This window comes from Saccostrea cucullata, unplaced genomic scaffold (genome assembly GCF_032062105.1).
Source record: "Saccostrea cucullata isolate Sc308-1 unplaced genomic scaffold, CSIRO_AGI_Scuc_v1 ctg1667, whole genome shotgun sequence".
Taxonomy (NCBI): domain Eukaryota; kingdom Metazoa; phylum Mollusca; class Bivalvia; order Ostreida; family Ostreidae; genus Saccostrea; species Saccostrea cuccullata.
In genome coordinates this window covers 2,611-28,249 of record NW_026921914.1, presented here as the reverse complement: position 1 = coordinate 28,249, position 25,639 = coordinate 2,611, and the positions used below count along the sequence as shown (strand labels likewise).

At 32.5% G+C, this 25,639-nt stretch overlaps 2 protein-coding genes and 1 long non-coding RNA gene across 3 annotated transcripts; all 3 read right to left on the bottom strand.

Annotated features, from left to right (window-relative positions):
• Window positions 1–8,022: 8,022 nt before the first annotated feature.
• On the bottom strand, window positions 8,023–12,085 carry LOC134260901 (adhesion G-protein coupled receptor D1-like). The gene is made up of 8 exons (XM_062743434.1): window positions 12,031–12,085; window positions 10,908–10,993; window positions 10,391–10,517; window positions 9,243–9,284; window positions 8,938–9,015; window positions 8,722–8,770; window positions 8,572–8,621; window positions 8,023–8,349 (listed from the first exon to the last, which is right to left on the bottom strand). The coding sequence occupies exons 2-8, from the start codon at window positions 10,970–10,972 to the stop codon at window positions 8,314–8,316; spliced, it is 447 nt and encodes a 148-aa protein (XP_062599418.1). The 5' UTR covers window positions 10,973–10,993; window positions 12,031–12,085; the 3' UTR covers window positions 8,023–8,313.
• A 455-nt stretch (window positions 12,086–12,540) lies between these two features.
• LOC134260903 (adhesion G protein-coupled receptor B1-like) lies at window positions 12,541–15,992 on the bottom strand. The gene is made up of 4 exons (XM_062743435.1): window positions 15,887–15,992; window positions 15,689–15,791; window positions 12,890–13,040; window positions 12,541–12,614 (listed from the first exon to the last, which is right to left on the bottom strand). The coding sequence occupies exons 1-4, from the start codon at window positions 15,961–15,963 to the stop codon at window positions 12,541–12,543; spliced, it is 405 nt and encodes a 134-aa protein (XP_062599419.1). The 5' UTR covers window positions 15,964–15,992.
• A 4,217-nt stretch (window positions 15,993–20,209) lies between these two features.
• LOC134260900 (uncharacterized) lies at window positions 20,210–25,422 on the bottom strand. The gene is made up of 2 exons (XR_009990660.1): window positions 25,107–25,422; window positions 20,210–20,278 (listed from the first exon to the last, which is right to left on the bottom strand). It is a non-coding gene; the product is annotated as an uncharacterized LOC134260900 (long non-coding RNA).
• Window positions 25,423–25,639: the final 217 nt, after the last annotated feature.

Below are 25,639 nucleotides of genomic sequence, written 5' to 3'. Positions count from 1 at the left end.
TTTTATTATTATTATTATTATCATTACTCATCCACGTACAAAATGCTCACAAGGGAGGATACCACCTCAAAATTGGGAAGCAAAATTAGGTCTACATGAGCAAACAATGCAACAACAAAAGAAAGGAAACTTCCTTCAGGATGAATGAGCAGATCCTGCACAATTATTATAATATATGATAAATGTTTGGGTAATTCAGGATGACTTAATATTGGCAACAACCTGGCAATATGACCAAGGACATATCAGAAGAAATATTAACAACTTAACAGTATATTTCATGAATCCACTACAGGGAACAATACTTTGTATGGATTTTTCCAGTGTCACCTCATAGATATTACTTACTTAAGAGGTATATGAACTAAAACATGAGTAAACCTTAGAACTCTAAGAAAGAAGGCATATACTGCCAGTAAACACTAGGATTAAATGAACCAATACTTTATCGTAATAAGTTTTGTCCCAAAACAATGAATCATATATGAAACTCTGACCCTTATGTATATAAAACTCCTAACCAATCAAAATACATGTACCTCAAGAGCAATTAACAATAGATATCTCTGCCTTATTCGTACATGTAAATTCCTTAACCAAACTAATCTGTGTTACTGCGATTCATAGTATCAGTAACTGCTGTTATCAGAATATTAAGCGACATAGGCATGATGGGTAACTTAAATCCTATGGGTCAGTCAACATCTCTGTACTATTAATGACATCAATATTAGCTTCAATAGGAAAAACCGTGCCAAAAGTCAGATGTGCTTTATAAGACACAATTTGAATGTCATTTCGAGCAAATAACAGTCAACACTGTAAGTAACTTTGACCCAACCAACAGATATGCTTCATAAGACACCATTTGATCAAGTTGATTGTCATTATAAGCGAATAATAATAAAAACAATATGGGGAATTCTGACACAACCATAAACAGATATGATATGCAACATAAGATGTCAATTGATTGTAATTAGAGGCAGCCAACAATCAACAACATAGGTAACTCCGACCCAACAAGAAACAGATATGCTTCATAGGACGTCAATTGGTTGTCATTATGAGCAGCCAACAATAGACACTCTGACCCATCAATAAACAAGATAGGAAACTCTTACTCAACAATAAATAAACAATATGGGTAACTCCCAGGCAACAATAGACAATACGGGTAACTCTGATCTAACAATTAACAATATGGGTAACTCTGACCCAACAATAAATAAACAGTATGGGTAACACCGACCCAACAATAGACAATATGTTTAACTTCGACCCAACAATAAATAAACAAAATGGGTAATTCCGACCCAACAATAAGCAGTATGGATAACTCTAACCCAACAATAAACCGAAAAGCTTCATACGACGCCAATTGATTGTCAGTATGAGCATCCAACAATAAAACAATATGGGTAACTCCTACCCAAACAATAAACAATATAAGTAACTCCGACCCAACAATAAACAATATGGGTAACATCGACTTAATTGTCGGTATGAGCATCCAACAATTAAACAATATGGGTAACTCCGACCCAAACAATAAATAATATAAGTAACTCCGACCCAACAATTAATAATATGGGTAACATCGACCAAACAATAAACCGAAAAGCTTCATACGACGCCAATTGATTGTCAGTATGAGCATCCAACAATAAAACAATATGGGTAAACTGACCCACAGGTACAAATCTACTGTGTACCAAAACAATGTGGGTAAACCGACCCACAGGTACAATCTACTGTGTACCAAAACAATGTGGGTATACCGACCCACAGGTAAATATCTACTGTGTACCAAAACAATGTGGGTATACCGACCCACAGGTACAATCTACTGTGTACCAAAACAATGTGAGTATACCGACCCACAGGTACAAATATTGTGTACCAAAACAATGTGAGTATACCGACCCACAGGTACAATCTACTGTGTACCAACACAATGTGGGTATACCGACCCACAGGTACAAATATTGTGTACCAAAACAATATGGGTATACTGACCCATAGGTACAAATATTATGCACCAAAACAATATGGGTATACAACCCCAACATGTACAAATCTACTGTGTACCAAACAATAAACAACAAAGGTAACTGTGATCAATAAGTGAATAACTACTGTGTACCAAACAACATGGGTAACTCTGACCCAATAAGTACATATGTACTGTGTACCAAACCAATAAACACTATGGGTAACTTTGACCCAATAGGTAAAACCTTGTACCAAAACAATAAACAACTTAAGCAACACTGATCAAGTAGATACTTATCAACTTTTTATCAAAACAATAAACTTGAATAAACTTGAAAGAGTATTAAAACTGATCCCATTAGTACATAATTATTAACTTTGTACAATGTACTAAAATAATCAACCACTTGAGTAACACCGATTCAATTTGTAACTATCAACTTTGTATCAACAGTTTAAACAGTTAACAACACCAACCCAATAAGTACATAAATTATCCACCGAAAAGATAAACATCTTGAGTAATCATGTTAATATTGTCTACACCAACCAAACTAGTACATATACCTTGACTACCTAGACTTTGTACAATATCCATTCAATATTTATCAATATACAAAACATGAAATGTTACATATAAACTTTGTACCAAAACTGATCAAACAATAAGGAGCAATTCAAGAAACACCAAAGTATTATAGTAACTATCTGAACTATGTATATAAAGCTCAGTCCACAACCCTTAAACTCCAAAGAGTGAAAATGAGATATTGGTACATTTATTTACATGATTACAATACACATTTCTCAACTAACCTTAAAAGATAGCTGACATTACCTATTAGATGCCTGTTAAGGAAGGGGCAGTGTTTTAACAATGCTGCCTAGCTGTTTTACATCATGTTGAATGCAAACACATGAAATATGCAAACTATGATAGGTAATTGAAATTTTCATTGTAGTTCAATAAAACTAAATAACTTTGCATAAAGTTGCTAACTTAAAAGCTTACACCATAGAGTATATACATGATTTGAGTATTAAACAATGCCTTTGAATAATTGAAAGTGATAACTTATACACAAAAAACTATTTGGAAACCCCAAGCGCGTTATGTATAATTGTAAATCAATTATAAAGTAAACATAATACTGGCCTTCGTCCTCAATTACATGGGAAGGCAAACTCTGTTATGCACGCGGTGAAGCAGCACAGGTGTATGCCGGCTGGACCTAAAACGCCCAAGTCGTTGAGGTTCAGGGTCTCCCGCTGTGGCCCCAGCTGTGAAATAGCGATGCTTGCAGCAGATACTTGCAGGATGTTCGTTATCTATCACAACTTTTGTTGATCAAACTCTGTGTCCACTGATCATGGAGATCGATATAGAGATAGTAATCATTAAAGGTATCTATTTGTTTTGTTCAACCAGTAACAAATAGCTTACTTTGAAATCCTTTCAAAATTCAGACTATAGGAAAAAGTTCCACGTTTGATGTCGCAATAAAATAGCTCCATGAAATATGTTCTTCTCATGAATATCTGCCTATAAATAAAGTTCATATCGGCAGAAAAATACACCAAATGTATCATACAGTAATCAGGTAATATATTTGATAACCCGCGCACATATTATGTACCACCGCATCAGTAAACAATAAACCAAAAAAATCCCCCCGTTCTTGTAAATGGCACTTTACAACACGAACAATTCTTTGCTCCTTTCAATTCTTTGGAATTTCATCTCGACAGAAAGACAGGGCACGTTCAGCTAAGTTAAACAATCACAGACGTTGTAACAAATCTTCAAAATAGACGTGCCTCTAATTTTAGCGTGGTCAGCAGGCGGGTTATCACAATACAACTGAATGACCACGTGACCTTACACCTTCTATCACACGTAATCCATCAACCAAGGCGTGGATCTAAGAATTTTTTATATTTTATCAATTAATCCTACCGGAAACCTCCAAACTAAGTTATCGCATTCAATACATAAATACAATTATTATTCTAAAAATTGTTGTTTTGTTTAGCGCACCTACAGAGAGAACAGAAAAAAAGATTGTCAACATTCATGATCAATTTTAAATATTTAAGAAAATGTGCAGTAAAATTTTTTTAAAGAAAGGAACAAACTTGATGTGTTGCAAGTCCATGTTTTCCCCGCTCCAATTTTGGCTTTTTGAGCTTGTTGAATACTGTTCGTTATCTCCACATATTTCATTCCCAATAACCTAAAAACCTATGATAAAGCACCTCCACCATATAAAGCTAAAGGACATGAGAATTCTGTCACTTGCAGTCAGTTGATTAAGATATTAAGATAGATCTCTGAAGGAAATGTTTATAAAACGTGTCCAACGAAATAGCTTTTGGGAAGTGATTATTGTTTCATCAATGGAACGTATAGAAAAAAACAGCTATCAAGCTCAATTTTCTTATAAAACAATACAAATCGTGAGCAATAGGGTGAATTCACCATGCATCGGACACATACCTTGCTTCGGACAACTTTAGACAATAACTCTCTTTCAACTTAAGAGTTCCGTGTATTTATTTGTTTCTGTCTTAAAGCTGAAGATTTAAATTCTTTAATGATACCGATTGTTATTATTATGTTATGATAAAAATACCCCGAGAATGGCCTTGAAGTTACGTCATATTTTACATCATCAAAGGGGAATAACCAGAAATTTATGATTTTGCGATTTTTTGAGTTATCGTTCTTAAAATTCGACTTCAACAGAACGAGTAAGACTTTGGTGAATAAAGTCAAAGATTGGTAATTTTACATAAATTTTAAAGAAATTTCACTTCATTATTCGTATAACTCTTTTTAGAGGTGGTTTTCAACAGTATGTTCATTTCTCCGTACATCGGACACAAATTAACCATGCATCGGACACTTTCCGATGCAAAGGTGAGCACTACCATTTTCATACAGAACCCAGCTGATAGCTGTTTTTTGCAGAAAAAGAAAATAAAAACTCTATATTTTTAGTCAAAATACAAGTTATAGATATATGACGTCTGGAATTTGACTCAATTACTTTCTACAAACCAGAGTATGATAAACCATGAAAAAAAGGCGCGAATTACCGCATTATAAGCATTTTAAAACATTTCTAAGGCAGAGTGAGGTCTCTTGAATCGTTTTACATTTGTTCAACGATATCGTCAATTAAATTTAAGTCGAGGGTTATTTCTTAGATAAAAGATAAAAAAATATCCATATCAAGCATTTTAAAGCACTTTGATAAAGGTATGATAGTTTTCCGGTCAAAATACCGTCTGTCCGATGCATGGTAAACAATGTCCGATCCATGTGAATTTTGAGTTATTCCTAAAAACTCAAAAGATTTTTGAGGATATTTTCTCAATTAAGGGCATATAATTGTGTCCCAAATTGATATTTTAATCACAAACTAAATGTTAAGCTCCATTTTGATAATTTTCCGTCGGTAGCGATATCGCTAGAACTCGTTGAAGTACAAGGGTATCCGATGCATGGTGAATTCACCCTACCGACCTATGAAATAAATAGGTGGTCACGTGACATATACGTGAAAACCTATCAACATCTCATATGGTGTCTGTTCACATTCACTTTGAACACCTTTATTGTCTTATGTTAGTCATAAGTTAGACGTTATCCTACAGAAGCTTTATTTGATTTACAATGAAAGTTGTAAAGTGTATTACAAAGAAAAACTCGAAGGTGATTAAGAAGAAGAGAGTTAAGATGTAATACAAGCCCGAAGGCAAATAGAAATAAATCAATGTGAAGTAGTTAGATATAAAGCTTACATATAAAAATGCTTGAGTTTTTTATTAACAATACCAAAGTGGCTCTTGAAGACCGGGTCTTCCAACAATCTACTGTAATTCCATGGGTCAAATTGAGTTCATTTTTAGCAGACCTGGTTTAATATTCATATGAAGCAGAATTTGTTCAAAATCTAGAAAATAAACCGGTCGAAGCCTTCACTCGACATAAAAATATATCGACGACATAATGTCATTTCACATAGGTGATTTCCCATTCTTATTTCAATACGATACAGTCATCCAGGTGAGCTTGAGATAAAAGATACCACAAAAAATTCTACCACATCTGTCTCACACTTAGATATTATTTCATTTGAAGGAGACGTTAATGGTAATCCAACAACCAAACTCTATGATAAACAGAGTGACTTCTTTTCAATCGCCAATGTCACTTACTTATCCAGTAATACATCATTATCACCTGCATACGGAGTTTATATCTCTCAGTTGATTCGATACACAATAGCATGCTATATGTATGTACTATTTCTAAAATGGTAAATTATTGACAAACAAGGTAGTGAAACAAGAATATTAGCAGTCTCGTTTAAGGTCATAATATCGTAAGTTCTATGGTCGATACAGTAAAACTCGGTAATAACGAATACGGATATTGCGAATTCACGGATATAGCGAATTCATCTTGAATCCCCAGCTATATAAATTTCTTATACGGTTATAACGAATTACGGCTATAGCGAAGCAATTTCATCGTTATAACCGAGTTTTACTGTACAATGGCCTTGTCAGCAATTTGTTATTGAATCTAATGCTGACTGAGGTTTTTCATACAAATTGTTGTCCATTATTTACATGCTGAATTGACAACATATTTTCTACGTTATTTCCCAATCATGACAGGGAGCACACGGCGGAGGTGGCGTTTAGCCGGGGATAATCCCTTCTACATGGCACCTGATCCTACCTGTTGTGTTTGAGATCCGTGTTGGCAATGCTCCTATTTTTTACTGTGAAATGGGCTGTTGAGCTTGAATAATGTTCGTTATCTCTACATGCATATATTTCCTTGTAAACTTATTTTGAAACAAAAGCACTTGATATAAAAACTTAACAGACCTGATTATAGATCAAATTCATAGTTGTTGTGATGAAAAGAATGTTTGAAATCGTGATTTATTTTTCTATTTGAAGTATTGTTTCTTCCTCTCAATATTTGATAAGCAAATCGATTAATCTTTCTTCAAAAATAAGTGGGTTCCAATAAATGTTCCTCCAAGCCTCTTTTTTTTTTACTCCTTTCTAAATTATTAACAGATTAATGAAGGAGAACATTTAGGAAGTTCTTCGTTCTTGCAATTGCGAATAAAATGACGATACTTGTGAAGGGGTTTTGCTTTCGAACATTTCTACTCTGAATATACTCACAGTAATTATTTTTCTGGATTAAAGTTTTAATAAAAGTAAAAAAAACTGGTGAAAAGTGTAAGGATCTTTCCATCAAACAATCCAAAAATTTGAAGTTTTAATAACTTTAAATGAAATAAAAATTTCAATACATTTTTGTGTGAAATGCTATTAATATATATAAATCATGATATTATACAGAAAACATTATTTTCAAATCTGTGTCCATGCACCTTTAAAACGTAGTGCTTATCAGGTTTTGAAACTTTAAAAATCCAATGGAACTCTGAAATTTGAAATCATAAAATTATACCAGAATTAATAACATCAATACTACTTCTCAACATTTTATGAAAGTCCAATTTTTATGACATCATAGACCGATATTTTTTTTCAAAAAGAATGGAAGTAGAAAATCACTCATACCAATTGGTAGGCCTTTGTTTTTATACTGAATCTGACTATAGCATGTTCTGTCTACTTAGTATCTGATTCAAAAGGCTCATAACAAGTGTAATATTCCTCTGAGTGTTTCTACAAAAAAAATTAAAATCTTTTCTAGTAGTCATTCGGTATTTGATTATCAACTTGTTGTAAAGATCTTTTTTTTTAAATTCAATTAATTTTAGTTTTAACTTGCAAATCTATTAAAATTTTCCACAGTTTATTTGAAGAATAGTATCACAGATATGTGCAAGTGTACAGGTAAGGAAAATAAAATATATCTAAGAAACCAAATCATGCACAACATGGGAATCGTGTTAAATAATTACATGAATAAAATTGAAGATTGGATAACCTTAAAAATAAATATACTTTTACCACAACAAAAATAAGTTGTTTATGCTCCAGCATAATAATTATATGCACTCGATCTTCAATGTTCATTGCATATATGAACAGTTTTTATAAACAAGTGACCATTATCTAAATCATTATGAAGCGGGATGTCAACCAATAATAATAATTTTTTGTACATGAACAGCAAAAATCACGAAATAGTATATCATCAATATATAGTTTTTCTAGACTTCACTACGTTTATATCCTCTTCTTTAAAGTCCAAAATCACATATCAAATGATGATAATGCAAAAAGAGTATCAAAACGCATTATAAGAAATATTCAACATGGCGTCGATTTTCCTCGGTAAACAGGATTCTATGGAAAAATAAAATAAATATATGAACACATTCAATTACACCTACTTTTGTTCCTTATGCTTTCTCATGTTCATTTTAGTTCACTGATTAACTTAAATCATTTTATTTATAAAAAAAAAATTAATAGTATTTTACTATCCTATTTGAATTAGCATTTTCTACATTTTCAGTTATGAATAATTGAAAAGAGGCTTTTTTTCATGTTCAATCTTTTACATACCGGTAATTGTATCCTTGGTATAATGGATCCCTCAGAGTATTTTCTGACCTCTGTTATTTAATTGAAAAAAAAAATCGTAACAACAAAAAAATTAGTTAAAATTAAAATAGTAAAAAATAGTCGAAGTAAAAAAAAAATAAAGACATTTACCTTTGAATTCCTCTTCACTGTATAAATCTTTAGAATTTGATTTTGAAACCTATATCAAATTTTAGGAAAAAAATAAACTGAACTTCCAAACTTGTGTTTTTGAAAAATAATTTATTTCAAGATTACAATTTTAAGAAAAAATTGGGATTGATCAGACACCATTAAAAATTTGTAAATTACCTTTCAAAATTGTTTTAGTTATGTTTTTCCACTTACTAATTTGTTCTTGGACGTTCGCGTCGTTAAAGTTCTTGATTCATATTTTCTAATTTTTCTTGACATGGCTTGCCGAACCTATGAAATATAATATACACTGACTCTCTGCAATGTAGAGGTATAACAAATACATACTTATAAAAAGTTAAACCAAACATATCTGAATTTTATTTTCCATTTCCAAACATCCCATTTTAATAAGCAAAGTGAGTATGAAATATACTTTGATAATCTGACAAATAACTTAATATTTTATTTATTTTATTGTTCATTATTATCCTGTTACACATGAATGCATGCCATACCTGATTGTTCATTAAAACATGGAACAGGAAAATAAAAAGGCCCTGAAATACAAAAATACAGAATTATACAAGATATTTGAATAAAGCAAAATGAGTTTTTAAGGACCACGACACTGATTTCACTTGTACATCTTTTTATCACTGCTTAACACTACTAGCGTGCAGGTAAAAAAGCCCAAACGAAGCCATCGTCTAAATATAATTTTAACAGTTATTTGTCAAATATGATAAATCATAGTATACACTTATCCACTGGCTGTCAGTGGGGTTGCTCTTTATCAAACCGTGAAAGGTTTTATTCCACCAGGGTTCAATGAAACAATGCTTTATTACATCTGATGTATATAATAATTTCTAAGGGTTGGATTTCCCTGATATTACAGATTCATAGGAAAATTATGAAAGTTTTGGTATTTTGAAAAAGAAACATTGCTGGAATGAGCAGTCAAGGTGACATCGCAATGCTGCTGAAGATGATATCATTAGTCTATGGATTTTTTCTAGGAAATTAAGATTGGCGGCAGAAATTACATGAAAATTTTCTGAGGGTTGGGTAGCACAAATTAAACCTTAGCTATGCGTGGAAATTTTCTGACCGGTAAAAGTGGTTATTTTATGATTTTTACTTTATACAGGAAACATTTTAACAGAAGAATAATAATTGTTAGTATCCTTTTAAAATTATCAAACAGAAGCACTGTACCACCTCATTATCACGTGATAACTCATAAATAGAAACAAGAGGTCAGTGGGTCACATCGCTCATCAGAACTCACGGCTAGGAAGATGCAGAAATCAGCCATATAACGTAATGCTAAATGAGATTGCTGTTCTTGTTTCAGCAACTTGTTTGCCAATAATATACATGTACCTCATTTTAGAAATTTTTCCTGAGTAGCTTGCTCTCACCCATTGATTCAACTGAAAGATATCAACCCCGTACGCAGGTGATGGGGGTATTTATGTATATAAGTAAGGGACACTGACGATTGAAGAGTTAGACACCCGTTTATCATAAAACTTAAGCTTGTTTGTTAGATTGCCATATGCATTGAAGCCATTGACAAACACACAGATAGAAAAAACAGAGAATGAAAACTAATCAATTTTACGATTTGTTGACGGAAAGGTCTAGAAAGAAGACTTACTTGTAAGGAATTAAATATGGCAAATAAATATTTGAAGACAATGGTGCTGCTATCTATTGATAAAATTCCAAAAACCCAAGTCAACCCAAGGACAGGTAACAATGCACTCATTCCTCGAACCCCACTTCTGCAACATATAACAATAAAAAAAAATTTTAGGGGATAGCAATGACGTTTTCTTTGACATTATATTTGAAAATGAAATGAAAGGTACAAATGGATTTATACATTTTGGATACTAAGAAAATTGTTATAGCAAACAGCATTCAAGCCCCAATCATAAAGTGTAGTTTGCTGTATCTTAAAAGAAGAAAATAACCTGTGAACACTTTTTTCTATATCAGCATGTAACTGTTAATCAAAACAGTTTTTACTACACCTATAAACCAATTTTCCCATTGTCTAAAATTTTCAGCACATATTATCTGCTAAAAACATTAATATTAAAAAACATATTCATATCAAATTCAGATAAAAATGTGTACATATCTCTGAGCACTTACAAAGTAAAACTTACATTGTCTTTTCTTTCAGAGACTTTTTCACCATAAAAGAGGAAGAGAACATCGTTTTCATTACCATAACAACGATGATAAAATTTACCTGAAAGATTTTTATTAGCAGTGTGTTATAATTTATTGAGCCACAAAGATACAGATCAGTCAAATTAAATATAAAATGTATATATATAACAAAATGTATGTGTGCTTGTAGTGGGAAAAAATCAAACCAAAATGATCCTATAAAAAAATTATGCAGCTATAGACTTATTTCATGGTGAATATATGGTTCGTTATTCAGCAGAAAAATGACAATTAGACCGAAGCAAAGCCGTGCTCAGTAATGATATTATACTAGAGAAAAATAAACCATACTTTCAAACGGAAGAGTCCGAATTGTTTTATTTTGATATAGAGTAGGATTTTTAAAATAAGTCAGACATTGAAGGTTGCAAGACGATCACATTTTTGTTTGGCAGCGAACTTCTGTTGTAGAAAATAAAATGCGCATAGGATACATGTTATAAGTTTCTGATTTCTTGTCGCGGATTTGTAGGACATCAAAATTATTGGAAAATAAATAAAATAATAAGACATATAAGATATTATTTCGGCTCAAATATACAGCTGACTACGGCAGTAACAAGCGTCCTTTTCAACCTTGTAAGAGGTTTGATAGTGACGTCAAAATACCGCCTAACGCACACGGAATCTTCGTTGAAAACGGCTTCAAATCCAGTGGATGTGTAAACCAATCTTATGATCTACAGAAAACCTCTATTATAGTGAAGATACTAATAATAGGTTGACATTTACAAAAAATTGATTCTCATTCCCCGTGATTTTATTTTTTATTGTAAACTTGACGGATAAAAAGAATAAAAAGAAGCAAAATTGTCTATCCCTGACACTCCGTTTCAGACGGTTTTACTGTATTTGCATTTTTATGGATTATTCAGGGACTTTTTATTATCTATATGATAATGCATGATATATCGATGACAGTTCTGTTCCACTTTGTTGTTTGTATCTTTTAAATTTGTATTGTTTATCTCTAGGCCTTATTTTCGTTATATATAGCACTTAATTCTCAACATTAGAAAATAATAAGAAATCAGATGTATCATATTATTTCATTACCGAAATAATGATCAGGGCAGGAACAATAAAACCATAAAGAGCACTATTTCTCAGCCAGCAACTGAAATATTAAAGAAGCTTTTTATATATATTATTTGACAAAAAGATAATTGAAAATCAATGACAATTGTGACAAAATTATTTTGAATCAATATATTTGTTAAAAGGGATACTTTTTACAAAAGGTCTTTTAAAAAAGATTATCAAGACTGTTTAAAGTACGCTTTATAAGTTATATTTTAAGCTTTTGAATTAAATCAAAGCACGAAATTTTTGTACAAATCGATTAAGTGTATAAGATTTCTTAAAATCATTTGATAAATCCGATCTGGTATGGATACCAGTGCTATGCATTAGAAATCTCTTTTCATCATGATATAATTACATTAATGCCACTGAATTTTTATCTTCTCTCAAAGTAATTTTTCTTTAAATCACAATATGGGACAGGAAAAATAACAACTTAAAAAAAACAATAGTATGAAGCTAATTTTAAGACTTATGATGTACTTACAACGTTTTACTCCCTATGTCATGCAGTTCCGTTGCTCCGAGCGTGATTCCCACGACAGCAGCTGGTAGTCCTTATGTAATGGAACAATTACAGTCACATGAAAATAATAAATCTAATTGTTAGGATTCAAAAATTTATATTTTATCAATTTCTTACACAATTTTTATGCCTAATCAAACGCCTAAAATTTATTAATTTAAATTTTTTTTTGATGGGAATAACATTACTCGAAATTTATACTCGTCAATGATTAAAAAATACTATGTCAGGGTGTTTAAAAAAACCTAGGACAAATTCTTAAGTATATAACTACAAATTTTCTGTAATTATTACTAATAAATTTACCCCAGCCCAGTAGTAGTAAAAGAGCAGAGCTAGATCTGGTACTGAAAACATCAAGTATGGCCACTGCCAGATCGATTCCCAGGGCCAACATAATGCAAAACATGGCAAGGAAAAAGTACTGAAGAAGAGCCGCAATGACAGTACACACGGTCTGGAACGAAACATAAATATTTGAGTGTCTCGAGTTACAAATGGTATCTTATTAGCATATAAATTTGTCTAACATGATGTTTTATGGTACAAATTTCAAAAGTGCCTGTATAAAGAACACACTAATATTTAAAAGTGAAACAAGAGGCCCATGAGCCTTATAGGTCACCTGAGCATTATGCAACAACTTTCCAGTGATTGAATTTGATTCATGTTTTAAGCCAGATGCTATGGCATTCACAATTTTGAAAGAGGCACCATTGATCATCATAACAATACACTTAGCAGTTGCTTAGTTTGTTTACTTAATACCCATACGCAGGGAAAGGGAACACAAAATGCATTTCAACTAATCAGTAATATTCAGCAATAATCAGTAGTACCCCTACCATACATGAACCCCTGACCCTTAGGCCTTGATATTTGATTAATACCAAGGAGCAGATTTCAAACCATTCATTCATTTTCAGTATACAAGTACACCACCCCCCCCCCCCCCCCTCTATGGTACCCCTGACCCTGGGGCCTTGAAATTCACAATTGTGGAAGATATCGGCCCTTGTCCATCATAACTATATTGGTAGTTCATCTGCTTAATACCCTGGAGCAGCGAAGAAAATTTTCAAAGATTTAATGTATTTTCACTATTTAATCAATAGAGCCCCGCCCTAACACCAGAACCCCTGACCCTGGGGCTATAAAATTCACAATTATTGAAGAGGCATTCTTGCTCATCATAACTATATACTTAGTTAGTTTATTTATTTCCTAGGAGCTGAGGAGAAGATTTTCAAAGAATTCATGTATTTTCTCTATTTAATCAATACAGTCCCAACCTAACACCAGACCCCTGTCCCTGGGGCCATAAAATTAATTATTTTGGTAGAAGCACTCTTGCTCATCATAACTATGCACTTAGTTAGTTTATTTAATACCCAGGAGCAGAAAAGATGATTTTCAAAGAATTCATGTATTTTCACTATATAATCAATAGAGCCCCGCCCTAACAGCAGAACCCCTGACCCTGGGGCTATAAAATTCACAATTTTGGTAGAGGCACTCTTGCTCATCATAATTTTGCATTTAGTAAGTTTATTTAATACCTAGGAGCAGAGAAGATTTTCAGAGAATTCATGTATTTTCACTATATAATCAATAGAGCCCCGCCCTAACACCAGAACCCCTGACCCTGGGGCCATAAAAATTAAAACAATTTTGGTAGAGGCACTCTTGTTCATCATAACTATGTACTTAGTTAGTTTATTTAATACCTAGGAGCAGAGAAGAAGATTTTCAAAGAATTCATGTATTTTCACCATATAATCAATAGAGCCCCGCCCTAAAACCAGAACCCCTGACCCTGGAGCCATAAAATTCACAATTTTGGTAGAGGCACTCTTGCTCATCATAACTATCACTTAGTTAGTTTATTTAATACCTAGGAGCAGAGAGGAAGATTTTCAAAGAATTCATGTATTTTCACTATATAATCAATAGAGCCCCGCCCTAACAGCAGAACCCCTGACCCTGGGGCTATAAAATTCACAATTTTGGTAGAGGCACTCTTGCTCATCATAACTATGCACTTAGTAAGTTTATTTAATACCTAGGAGCAGAGAAGATTTTCAAAGAATTCATGTATTTTCACTATATAATCAATAGAGCCCTGCCCTAACACCAGAACCCCTGACCCTGGGGCCATAAAATTCACAATTTTGGTAGAGGCACTCTTGTTTATCATAACTATGTACTTAGTTAGTTTATTTAATACCTAGGAGCAGAGAAGAAGATTTTCAAAGAATTCATGTATTTTCACCATATAATCAATAGAGCCCCGCCCTAAAACCAGAACCCCTGACCCTGGGGCCATAAAATTCATTATTTTGGTAGAGGCACTCTTGCTCATCATAACTATGCACTTAGTTAGTTTATTTAATACCCAGGAGCAGAAAAGATGATTTTCAAAGAATTCATGTATTTTCACTATATAATCAATATAGCCCCGCCCTACAGCAGAACCCCTGACCCTGGGGCCATAAAATTCACAATTTTGGTAGAGGCACTCTTGCACATCATAAATATGTACTTAGTTGGTTTATTTAATACCCAGGAGCAGAGAAGAAGATTTTCAAAGAAATAATGCATTTTCACTACCTACTTATTTAGCCCCGCCCTAGCACTAGAACCCCTGACCCCAGGGCCATGAATTTCACAATTTTGGTAGAGGACTAATTGCTAATTACAATCATGCAAACAGTTTGACTGCTTGATGTCCAGGAGTAAAGAAGAAGATTTTTAAAGATTGCACTAATTTTAGTGGTTTTGGCCCCACCCCACAGGCCCCAGGGGGGCAGGGATCATGAAATTCACAATTTTTGTTTCCCTTCACCCATAGATGCTTTATGCCAAATTTGGTTGAAATTGGTTTAATGGTTGCAGAGAAGAAGCTGAAAATGTTCAAATGTTAATGCACAACGCACGACGCACGACGACGGACAAAAAATGAATAGCAATAGGTCACCTGAGTTTACTCAGGTGACCTAAAAGAATACGCTTTATGATGTAATTAAATTAAGAATTAAACGGCACTGGTTAATTGACTTACATTAATTATAACTAAAAAGAATACAATAATTACCAAGCATTAACCTCATTGTTAGTTTGGTTTCCAGCTGTTAGAAACAACAAATATGCAAATGACAACGCCACACAAAGGTTGATAATCAGTACAGATCTTCGTGATTTAATGTATCTGTAAAGGGGGAAAAAAAATGAATTATTGTAAAATCTTACTGTACAAATACTATGTTTCATAAGGGCAAATAAGCAGTGAAGTCAGTAATTCACCTCCAAAAATACAAGTATATGACAATTGTTGCAAATGCTCCAACTATAGAAAAACTGCATCCAATGATGGAAATCATTGTCAACCATTTCTTATCCTCTTCTGATAGCTAATAAAATAAAAAGATGTTGTGATCAGATGTATTACATTGTTTTGTTCCTTAGTAGCATTGAAATGTAATGATTGTAGATGGGTAGAATTAAAAAAAATTATTTAAATTAGGTATATTGTTCTAACAAACTGTTTATTGCATAATTATATACACTTTTTTTCAAATCAAAGTTTAAAATTGTACATGCAATACCTCATTTCCTTTCTATTATCCAGACTCATTAATATAGCAAAGTTTTTTAAGTGATTACACTCACACACGGTCTGTGAACTATTGGAGGGGGGAAATTTTAACCAAACCTGAATAGTTCCATAAGTTTAAAATAAAAAAAATGTAAAAGAAGTTTTAATTTAAACACGCTTTTTTTCTAAAAAGAAATAGTTTGATTTGTCTTTTTGTTTATATATTAATGTTTAACCACTCTTGTATATACATTGCTTAAACCTTTGTACAAATGTAAAAATTAAAAAAAAAAAGACTGTCGGTTAGAAATTTTAATAAAAACCCTTTTAAAGATTTTTAAAAATGATGTTTGATATTTAAGATTATAACAATTTGAATTGATTTAGCGTATGTAAATAGGAAAATTAATTTAAACATGGCAAGAAAGATTAAAAGCAATTGAGATATTTTTCTTTGGGTTATTTTAATTGTTTAAAAATTGGTACATTTTCTACAATAAAATTTTAAAAAGAAACATGCAATAAATAAAACACGGGTTTTTAAAAATGTGGGGAAATTTCTGCCCTGCTTCATTTAGAAAGACACATTGTGCAATATTGTTGTTGGCTGAGACCTGTAAATTAAACAATGACACTGAGATGAAGAAAAATTTTATGCAAAAGGATCATTGCCTTTTACTCTGGTCTCAATATACTCCTGAAGATCATTATGTGTTCAAAAATCAAATCTTTTCTTCCTAATCTTTAATGGTCCCCACTTTCCCCCAGGAACTATGACAGTCACATATATGTATGATGTTTTCAATGTAATAAATAACCGATAGTTTACATATTATCCATGGTTATACTGATGTTTTTGGGGAATTTTTCCCCTAAATTTTCATTTAAATTTCGAACTTCCCACTGTTTTTGTCACCCTATCCCAAAATGGTCATTGTTTAAACTGTTTAAATAGGTGTTATCAAGAGGGAATCTTCATTAAAGTTTCCTCATTTCTCGTCCAGTGTTTTTGAGAAGAAAATGTTTTCTTGTATATCCTCTATGAAAGAAATCTTTTAAATTTGGGTTTTTTTTTTTCATCCCCTCTACCAAATGATGTCTAATTAACCCAAATGTTATTGAGTAAAAAATATGTATAGCTTACACACAGACGGAGAAAATATAACAGACGAGAAAAGATCTAAAATGCTCAACTAAATTAATGTGCAACTTTTGAAAAAAAGTGATAACTAAATCTTTGAACGTAGTTTCTTTAAATTCTCTGGAAGGTAAGTGTGATGTTACCATTAAGGGCGCCATTCAAATTGTCCACTGTAAGCGATAATACACTGGAGTCGAGTTCCCTTTAAAAAAAAAATTAAATTATGTTTAAATACAGTGTAAGTTTATACATTAAAATAATTTCAATGATTGTCAAATACAGATTTTTATAATTTGCTATGATGATATTTGTAAAAGAGTACTCTGATATCTTCCAATCAAGTCTTCTTTGTAATCTCTTTTTAATTTTTTTGTAAGTGTAAAAATACTACAAAAATGGGGTGTCCTTTTGCTTATAATCTTATAAACAATATATACACACCCAAAAAGAAATTGCAATTTTTAGGTTGTTTATATTAAATTTTTTTCAGTGTCAATAACATCAAGACTATGAAGACAAAGAACAGAAATAATACAATGAGAGTCTATTGAAACAATTCACATCAGGAGCAGAGTTGTAATAAAAAAATCAAAAACTAGGGGTTTGGGTATTGTGTCATAAAGGAATAAGCATCCCCTGTCGACTGGGTATATCCGCTTATGCTTCTTGTCATAATGGATCAATGAAAAAAAAAAAATCGTTGTCAATTCAGTGTAAAAGTAATTGACAATTAGTTTAACAATTAGAATGGAAAACATCTCTCAAAATATGACACATTGAAAGACTGCATTTGGTTAAATCTTGACCATAGAATTTGCGACATTTTCATAAAAATTAGAGGGGTTGTTTCCTTGTTATTAACTTACCGGTATTTATAGATAGAATGTCTCACTTCGGAATTGTTTAACTGTAAAGCATTCTCTTGAGTTTCAAATAAAGGAGACAAATAAAGAAAAAGGAAAATCCATCTTTACCATTTTAGTATTTTTATAGTTAAACAAAATCCCAAATTTAATCAGATTTTAGACTTTTTTTTTGCTTTTTTATCAAAACATTTTTGGAATAATTAGTGATGTTTTTATTAGGTCAATGACATACTCGCCAGTGTCCTCGGTATCGAAGCTCGCCCAAGTTATCGTATTTTACTGCTGTAAATGCAACATTGTCACCTGAAATTTAAAAAAGTATTAAAAAATACATAGGATAAAAAAATAGCAAATACTAACAAAAAATATAGAAGTTAAATCAGTCAAAAATTTTGATACCTGAAATATTTTGTAATGCGGATTGGGTAACTTGAACCGTGTAATGAATAGTTAAATTTTGGTCTCCTTTGGGAATACAATCTCCTGTTTTAATTTTTCAATGTCAACACTCGATTGTAAATTAAACCCAATTATTGAAAAAAAAATACCTTTTAAACAATGTCTTCATTACATTTAAAATAAATAAAATGGTCTTACAGAGTTTTTCTTTCTTAACGGTGACTGTCTTGTTTACTGTTAGAGATTTCGTCACAGACTTCGCAAATCCGTCCCAGATGTTAATATTTTACCTGTAACCTTTTATAAAAATAAAATAATAGTTATATTATAATGATAGTTCTTTGATTGTTCTTTGGAATTTAGTGAATCTCTGATGAAAAGAGGGTGTCTTTAACCTATTCCCTGTCACTTGTCTTTTGTCCGTCTGTCTGTCCAGCTGGTAAATTTTCATATTTTTTTTCTTTGTTTTAGAATTTCAGGCAACGTTTAACTAAACTTTGAACAAAATGTATTTGGGTAAAGGCAAACCGCTTTTTTAAAGAATGAAAACACCCTCGTTCAAAGGGAGAGAAACAAGAAAACATAAAAAGATTGAGTGAGTAACCTTTAGGACAGAAAATGGATTTTACTTAAAGCTTCCTGAAATTTTTGGGGGGTTCGGCCATAAGAGAAGATCTAAGAAAATCTTTAAATGGCCTAGGTGTTTTGTTCATAAAATTGTAGTCATGGTTAGTCATATAAATAACTATTTAATCATTCTCATTTTTTTTACATTCAGGAATCCTAAATATTATTATACAAAGCATATAAATAAAGGGAAAATACCTCTTTTTCATCAGTATCTTTCACGTGTTCTCTTCCGTGTCCAAGAGATTACTGACGACCCCTATGAATGTCTGAATGATAAAGGTTTTATATTAGTTTTCCATATTATTTTAAAGGCATTGCACATTAGGAAGAGTGGTATAATTCGCGATCACACGATATATTAACATTAAAAAAAATTATGAAAATGTTAAATTGATTTGAACATATCTTATCAATAATTATTATGTAATGATATATACGGATTGAGCGAGAGGCAGAGTTTATATAAGCTACACGCTAATTGTGCCACGTACGTTTCACGTATGTTAAACGTATGTGACCTACGTATTTCACGTACGTTTTCCATGAAAAAAATACCACGTACGTTATATGTATGTTTTCACACGTGTGAATATCAGGGTGCCGCATTTAAACGTACGTATTGCCCACCATAACACGTATTTCCACGTTCTTATATATTTCACATATGAATAACGTACGTGAAACGTGTGTGTAACATATTTTTCTCATAACATGTTTAATGGGTTTATTATTTGCACTGCTCATATTGTAAATGTATAAATACCATACAAAAATTTTCAAACCATTTTAAACACGTTTTGAACTTTTTTTCACATATTGTAAACGTTGGTGAAACAAAAATTACGTGCAATTTAAATATTCAATTCATGCATTTGACATAATTTCTCTCAAAGGCTTATTTTCTTTTCATCTGTTGAATGATCCACTTTCTGGTTATCCTTCACTTTAAATTTCCTGACCCTTTTTTCTCTTAAGCAATCACAACAAAAGACATATTTAGATTTAAGCCAAATTTAATGTTGAGTATGTTAACATCAATTCATTCTTCTCCAGTTCTCTTTTATCTGTAAAAAAAAAGAAAATATTAAATGCATGGAATAAGGGAAAACCCTTTTTTTTCCCCCTGAACATTATTATTATCCACATATTAATCCTAGTTGATTCCCGGTAGAACTTAAATATAAATACTAAATAATTAATTTTTTAGTATTCATATAATGATTTTTTAAATTTTTTTTTCACTATATCCTCAAATATCTACCTTGTAATTTTCTTATCTAAAATTCATTACATAGCATTGATTTGGGGGTAATTTGGAAAAAAATTTAATACTGATACCCCATATGCCAGCTTATGGTTCAAGTTTCCCAAGTGCAAGTCAAACTCCAAAGTCAAGGTCAAAGGTCAAAATTTTGACATCCAAGGACGGTTGTCACAAAGAGTAAATATGTGAAATATGAAAGCCCTACTACTATCAGCTAAAAGTTATGATAAATTTATTTTTTAACAGCCAGGGTTAAACTAAAGTACAAGGTCAAATATTTTGATTTATCCCATTGAAAGGTTTTGTCACAATAAATATACAAGTGAAATATGAAAGCCCTTGCACCAACTGTTCAAAAGTTAAGGCCAAGATTCAATTATGAAACTTTCTTAAAAGTGAATCATACTCCAAGTTCAATTCAAAAGGTTAATTTGGTGTACCAATACAAAAGTATTGTCACTATGAATACCCAGGTCTATGACATATGAAAGCCATACTTTCACCCACTAAAATAATATGGCCAATGTGAAAAATTTTGCAGACAGACAGACAGGGTAAAAGCTATATAGATGTACCCCAGAATCTTTGATTCAGGGGTACAAAACTTATTCCTCATTGTCATGAACTTAGTCTTTTTGCTTTCAATTTAGGAGCATTATATAGATTTTCAATGAATCAATGCAATTTCAGTTTATGATTAATTAATAAAGCTGTGCCTTTACATCTGATCCACCTACCCTGGGGCTATATGAAATTTTATAATTTCATTAGGACTCCCTGCTGATTAAAATCTTGTATTAGTTTGCTTGATGTCCAATTAAAAAAATACAATTTTGAATAATTTTGATGGGTTCCCCCCCCCCCCCTTTGTTTGGGTGGTGGGGGGGAGGAGGAAGTAAATGCTAAAATTTTACCAGACGACAAGTGTATGACGATGGACAAAAAGAAAAAGGGCCTTGAATCGCTTTTCTAATAAATTGTACAATCTATCACTAGTATTTGAAGCCTCTATTTTATAAAACCCAAAAAACATCAATAAGAAAATTCGATGATTCTTAGCCAGTTAGGACTGAAATATTTTAATAGAGCTATAAAATACCATAAGTAGATCATGGTGACCTACTTTTTGGTCGACTTTCCCCCAAAGATGCCTCAACTGACAAAGTTTAACAATTCTAGGCCAATATAGACTTTTTTTGGTTTTATCTTCCTGATTATCTCCAAACCCTAATTTTAGTATAAATGGTAGCCCTTGGGCCAAGGATGCCCTGTGAAAATTTGACAATGATTGTCCAAGGGGGTTTAGTTATGACCCACATTCTAACAAGAGCCCAGGGGCCACATCGCTCACCTGAGCAATTTGCTAGGAAAAAACACACATCAGATCAGAACTGAACGTTTGCTGGGGGGGGGGGGGGGGGCTTGAATTTTAACCCCCCCGGGGGCTATGATTTGAACAAACTTAATTACACTACCTGAGGATGATTCCCTATAAATATCACTAAGCATGGCTTTAAAGTACTTGAAAACAAATTTTAAAAGGTTTCCCTAGATATTCCTATGTAAAACTTTATTGGCCATTTTGGTCCCACCCTACCCCCCGAGGTCATGATTTGAACAAGCTTGAATCTACACTATCTGAGGATGATTCCATCGTTTTATTTTCCTGTCTCAATGGTTCTTGAGAAGAAGATTTTAAAGATTTTTCCTATATATTCCTATGTAAAACTTTGATTGGCCATTTTAGCCCCACCCTACCCCCGGGGGTCATGATTTGAACAAACTTGAATCTACACTACCTGAGGATGATTCCACATGAGTTTCATCTTTCCTGGTCCAGTGGTTCTTGAGAAGAAAATTTTAAAGATTTTCCTGTATATTCATAAGTAAAAATTTATTCGGCCATTTTGGCCCCCCCCACCCCTGGGGGGGTCATGATTTGAACAAACTTGAATCTACACTACCTGAGGATGATTCCACATGAGTTTCATCTTTCCTGGCCTAGTGGTTCTTAGAAGAAGTTTTTTAAAAAAGCCATTAATTTTTTTCTAATTCATAATTATCTCCCCTTGGAAAAGGGCGCAGCCCTTCATTTGAACAAACTTAATCCCCCTTTTCCCAAGGATACTTTGTAGCAAGTTTGGGTTTAAAATTTGGCCCCGTGGTTCTTGAGAAGAAGATGAAAATGTGAAAAGTTTACAACAAAGCCAACGCCAACGACAACAACGACGCCAACACAACAACACAAATTTTGATCAGAAAAGCTCACTTGAGCCTTTGGCTTGGTGAGCTAAAAAATTTATGCACACCGCACAAATGGCCGTAGCATTAGCTCATTGAGCCTTTGGCATAGAAGAGCTAAAAACAGTATACATTTACACCTATATACTGGCTATGAGGACAATAGCTAGTTTATCATCCCCAAAGACAACAACTATTCCCCAAGATGCAGACGAGGGAAATGTTTGCTGTTGAGAGAGATGATAAACAAGCTATTTTCCGAATAGTAAGTAAATAGGTGTTTTATTATGGCACCTGATCCCACCTCTGATGTTTTGGGGCCGTGTTTGCTCTGCTCTTATTGTCCCCTGCTTGAAAAGTGGGGCATATTAATTTGGGTTTGTCCGTCCGTCCGTCCGTCCTTCTGTCTGACTGTAACGCTTTCGTTTCCACACGATATCTCGAGAACCCTTTGAGCTTTTGCAATGAAATTTAGCATAGCAACTCCCTGTGGACTAAAGAAGACCCCCATTGATTTTGAGGTCAAAAGGTCAAAGGTCAAGGTCATAAATAAGCAAATTCTGTCTGTTAAAACACTTTCGTTTCCACACGATATTTCGAGAACCATTTGAGCTATTGCAATGAAATTTTATATAACAACTCCCTGTGGCCTAATGAAGACCCCTATTGATTTTGAGGTCAAAAGGTCAAAGTTCAAGGTCGTAAATTTATATATTCTGTCCGTGTGTAATACTACCATTTCCGGGCGATATTTCAAGAAGATTTTGGTCTTATGCAATGTAATTTTATACCAAAACTCCCTAGGACGTCTCTCGCCCCTCTCAAAGTGCCCCGCCCCGTTTGTATTATTAGTTTTTAAAGTATTACATATGTCGCTATTTTTAGCGCAGGGGCATGAGGAGAGTTATTGCGTATAAACAGGTTCTCGATGGACTTTATGTTCTTATCACATCTATTAGAACTGTTTAATAAAGGCTAAATAAATCAAACACCATGGATTGTGTAAAATTTTGAGAATACCGAACATGAAAACATGAATATATACATGTATGTGACTTCACTTCTGCATATACTTCATACCATGTAAAGCGATTCCGTGGTCTAATGGTTATGTCTCTCGCTTGAAGTGTGTGAAGTCCCGGGATCGAATCTCGGTTGAACCTTACTTTTTTTTTTTAAATACTTTTTTTTTACTAAATGATAGTATTCAGCATGTCAAATGAAAAATTTATGAGGTTATAAAATCTTCATTACAGTGTGATAAAAATTCCATATAAAAAAATCTTTTATACACATAATGAAGAATAAGCAATCAAATCTTTATATGCATATTGACATACATGTATTTTATTTGCTTCAGTATACATGTATACATTTAATAATTCTACAAATTCAGTAGGGGGGGCCGATTTTTTTCCCTAAGCGGGGGACACGAATTCTTTGAATTAGCTTGTTTTGTATAGTTTTATGGACTTTAGATTGAATACTGTTCGTTATCTCCATATTAGTGATGGGGAATTGAAAAAAATCAGAATCGATTATCGGTAATAATCGGCTGGGCATAATCGATTAATAATTGATTATAATCGAAATTTTGAACTTTAATAAAATTAATATAGAAAAGTTGAAACTTGTTCAGATTTCTGTCAAACTTTTACAAAAAAACATTACTTACATAAAATATTCAAAAATGTTGATTGAAATTTCTTTTATAAAAAGTGGAAAATAATATTTTGTTTACTTTAAACAATATAGGACTATATAAGACTATTGAAACAGAATGAGAATTTATTTTATTTTTTTTTTTTTTTAAAGTCCATGCAATGGGTATTTTACTGATATTAGTCCCACCTTTTATTTAATACATGCATATTTTTCTTAAAATTAGTTTTAATTAGTTAAAATAATAAAATTGCAAGTCTTAAAAGAAGTTAGACTTTATTTATGATAATAATTACGTTTCAAGATTACTAGACTAATTATGTTTTCCTTTGTATGGGCCTAGTAAAACCTTGCAATATTAGCGTTTCCTGGTATTAGTCTAACCCCATATTTAATCATGGCGGTAAAAGTATCAACAAGACACGGAATCCTATTATCCTTCGATGTTTTCAACGTTCATCACTACTTTAATGCTCTTTGCACTTGGATTTGGCAATAAAATTAAAGTATGACAATTTTATTTTTTGTTAGCGATGTCGGCGACATTTATTTTATAATCGATTAGTAGCATCGAAGAGCTTCTAACGACCGACAATCGATTGTCGGCGACAAGCGTTCCATCACTACTCCATATCCTTCTATTATATACTGAAGCTGACTTAATTATATGTAAGGTCCGATCTGGATAAAACCAGAAGAGTTACGAAATGAAAAATTGAACTTACCTTCTGCATTAATCTTTAGCTTGGCATGGACTCATCTGTTTTTGTTTGTGTTCCAAGTGTATACTTTTTGTCCTTGAGGTTAAAAAAAAACATATGTAAAAAAAAAAATAGACGACTTTCACATTAAATTTTTCAAAAGTTATTCCCCTTTGCAGGGTCAATCCAGCATAAGGCCCTGTTTTCCCTCTGTAACCTTACCAAATTTATTGGTCAGTATCTTAAAAATAAAATCTGTAATGAATATCGTTCATTAAGATTTTCATGTTGCCCCAAACTTCGGCAATACAGGTACAGATCTAAATTGTCCAATAACGTTTGAAGATTGAAAATAATAACAGGTAACTTACAAAGGACAAAGTGGAAAAATTAGAGTTATGCCGACAAGGGAAATAACTCTTAGTAGTGTGAAATTCGTCAATCTTATTGCATTTCAAATTTTACATGAAAAGCTTCAAGTTACATGAGTATTTGCAAGTCTAAAAGCAATATGATAAGAAAATCTTATTCCTTTTTAAAAGTATTACCATATTGAG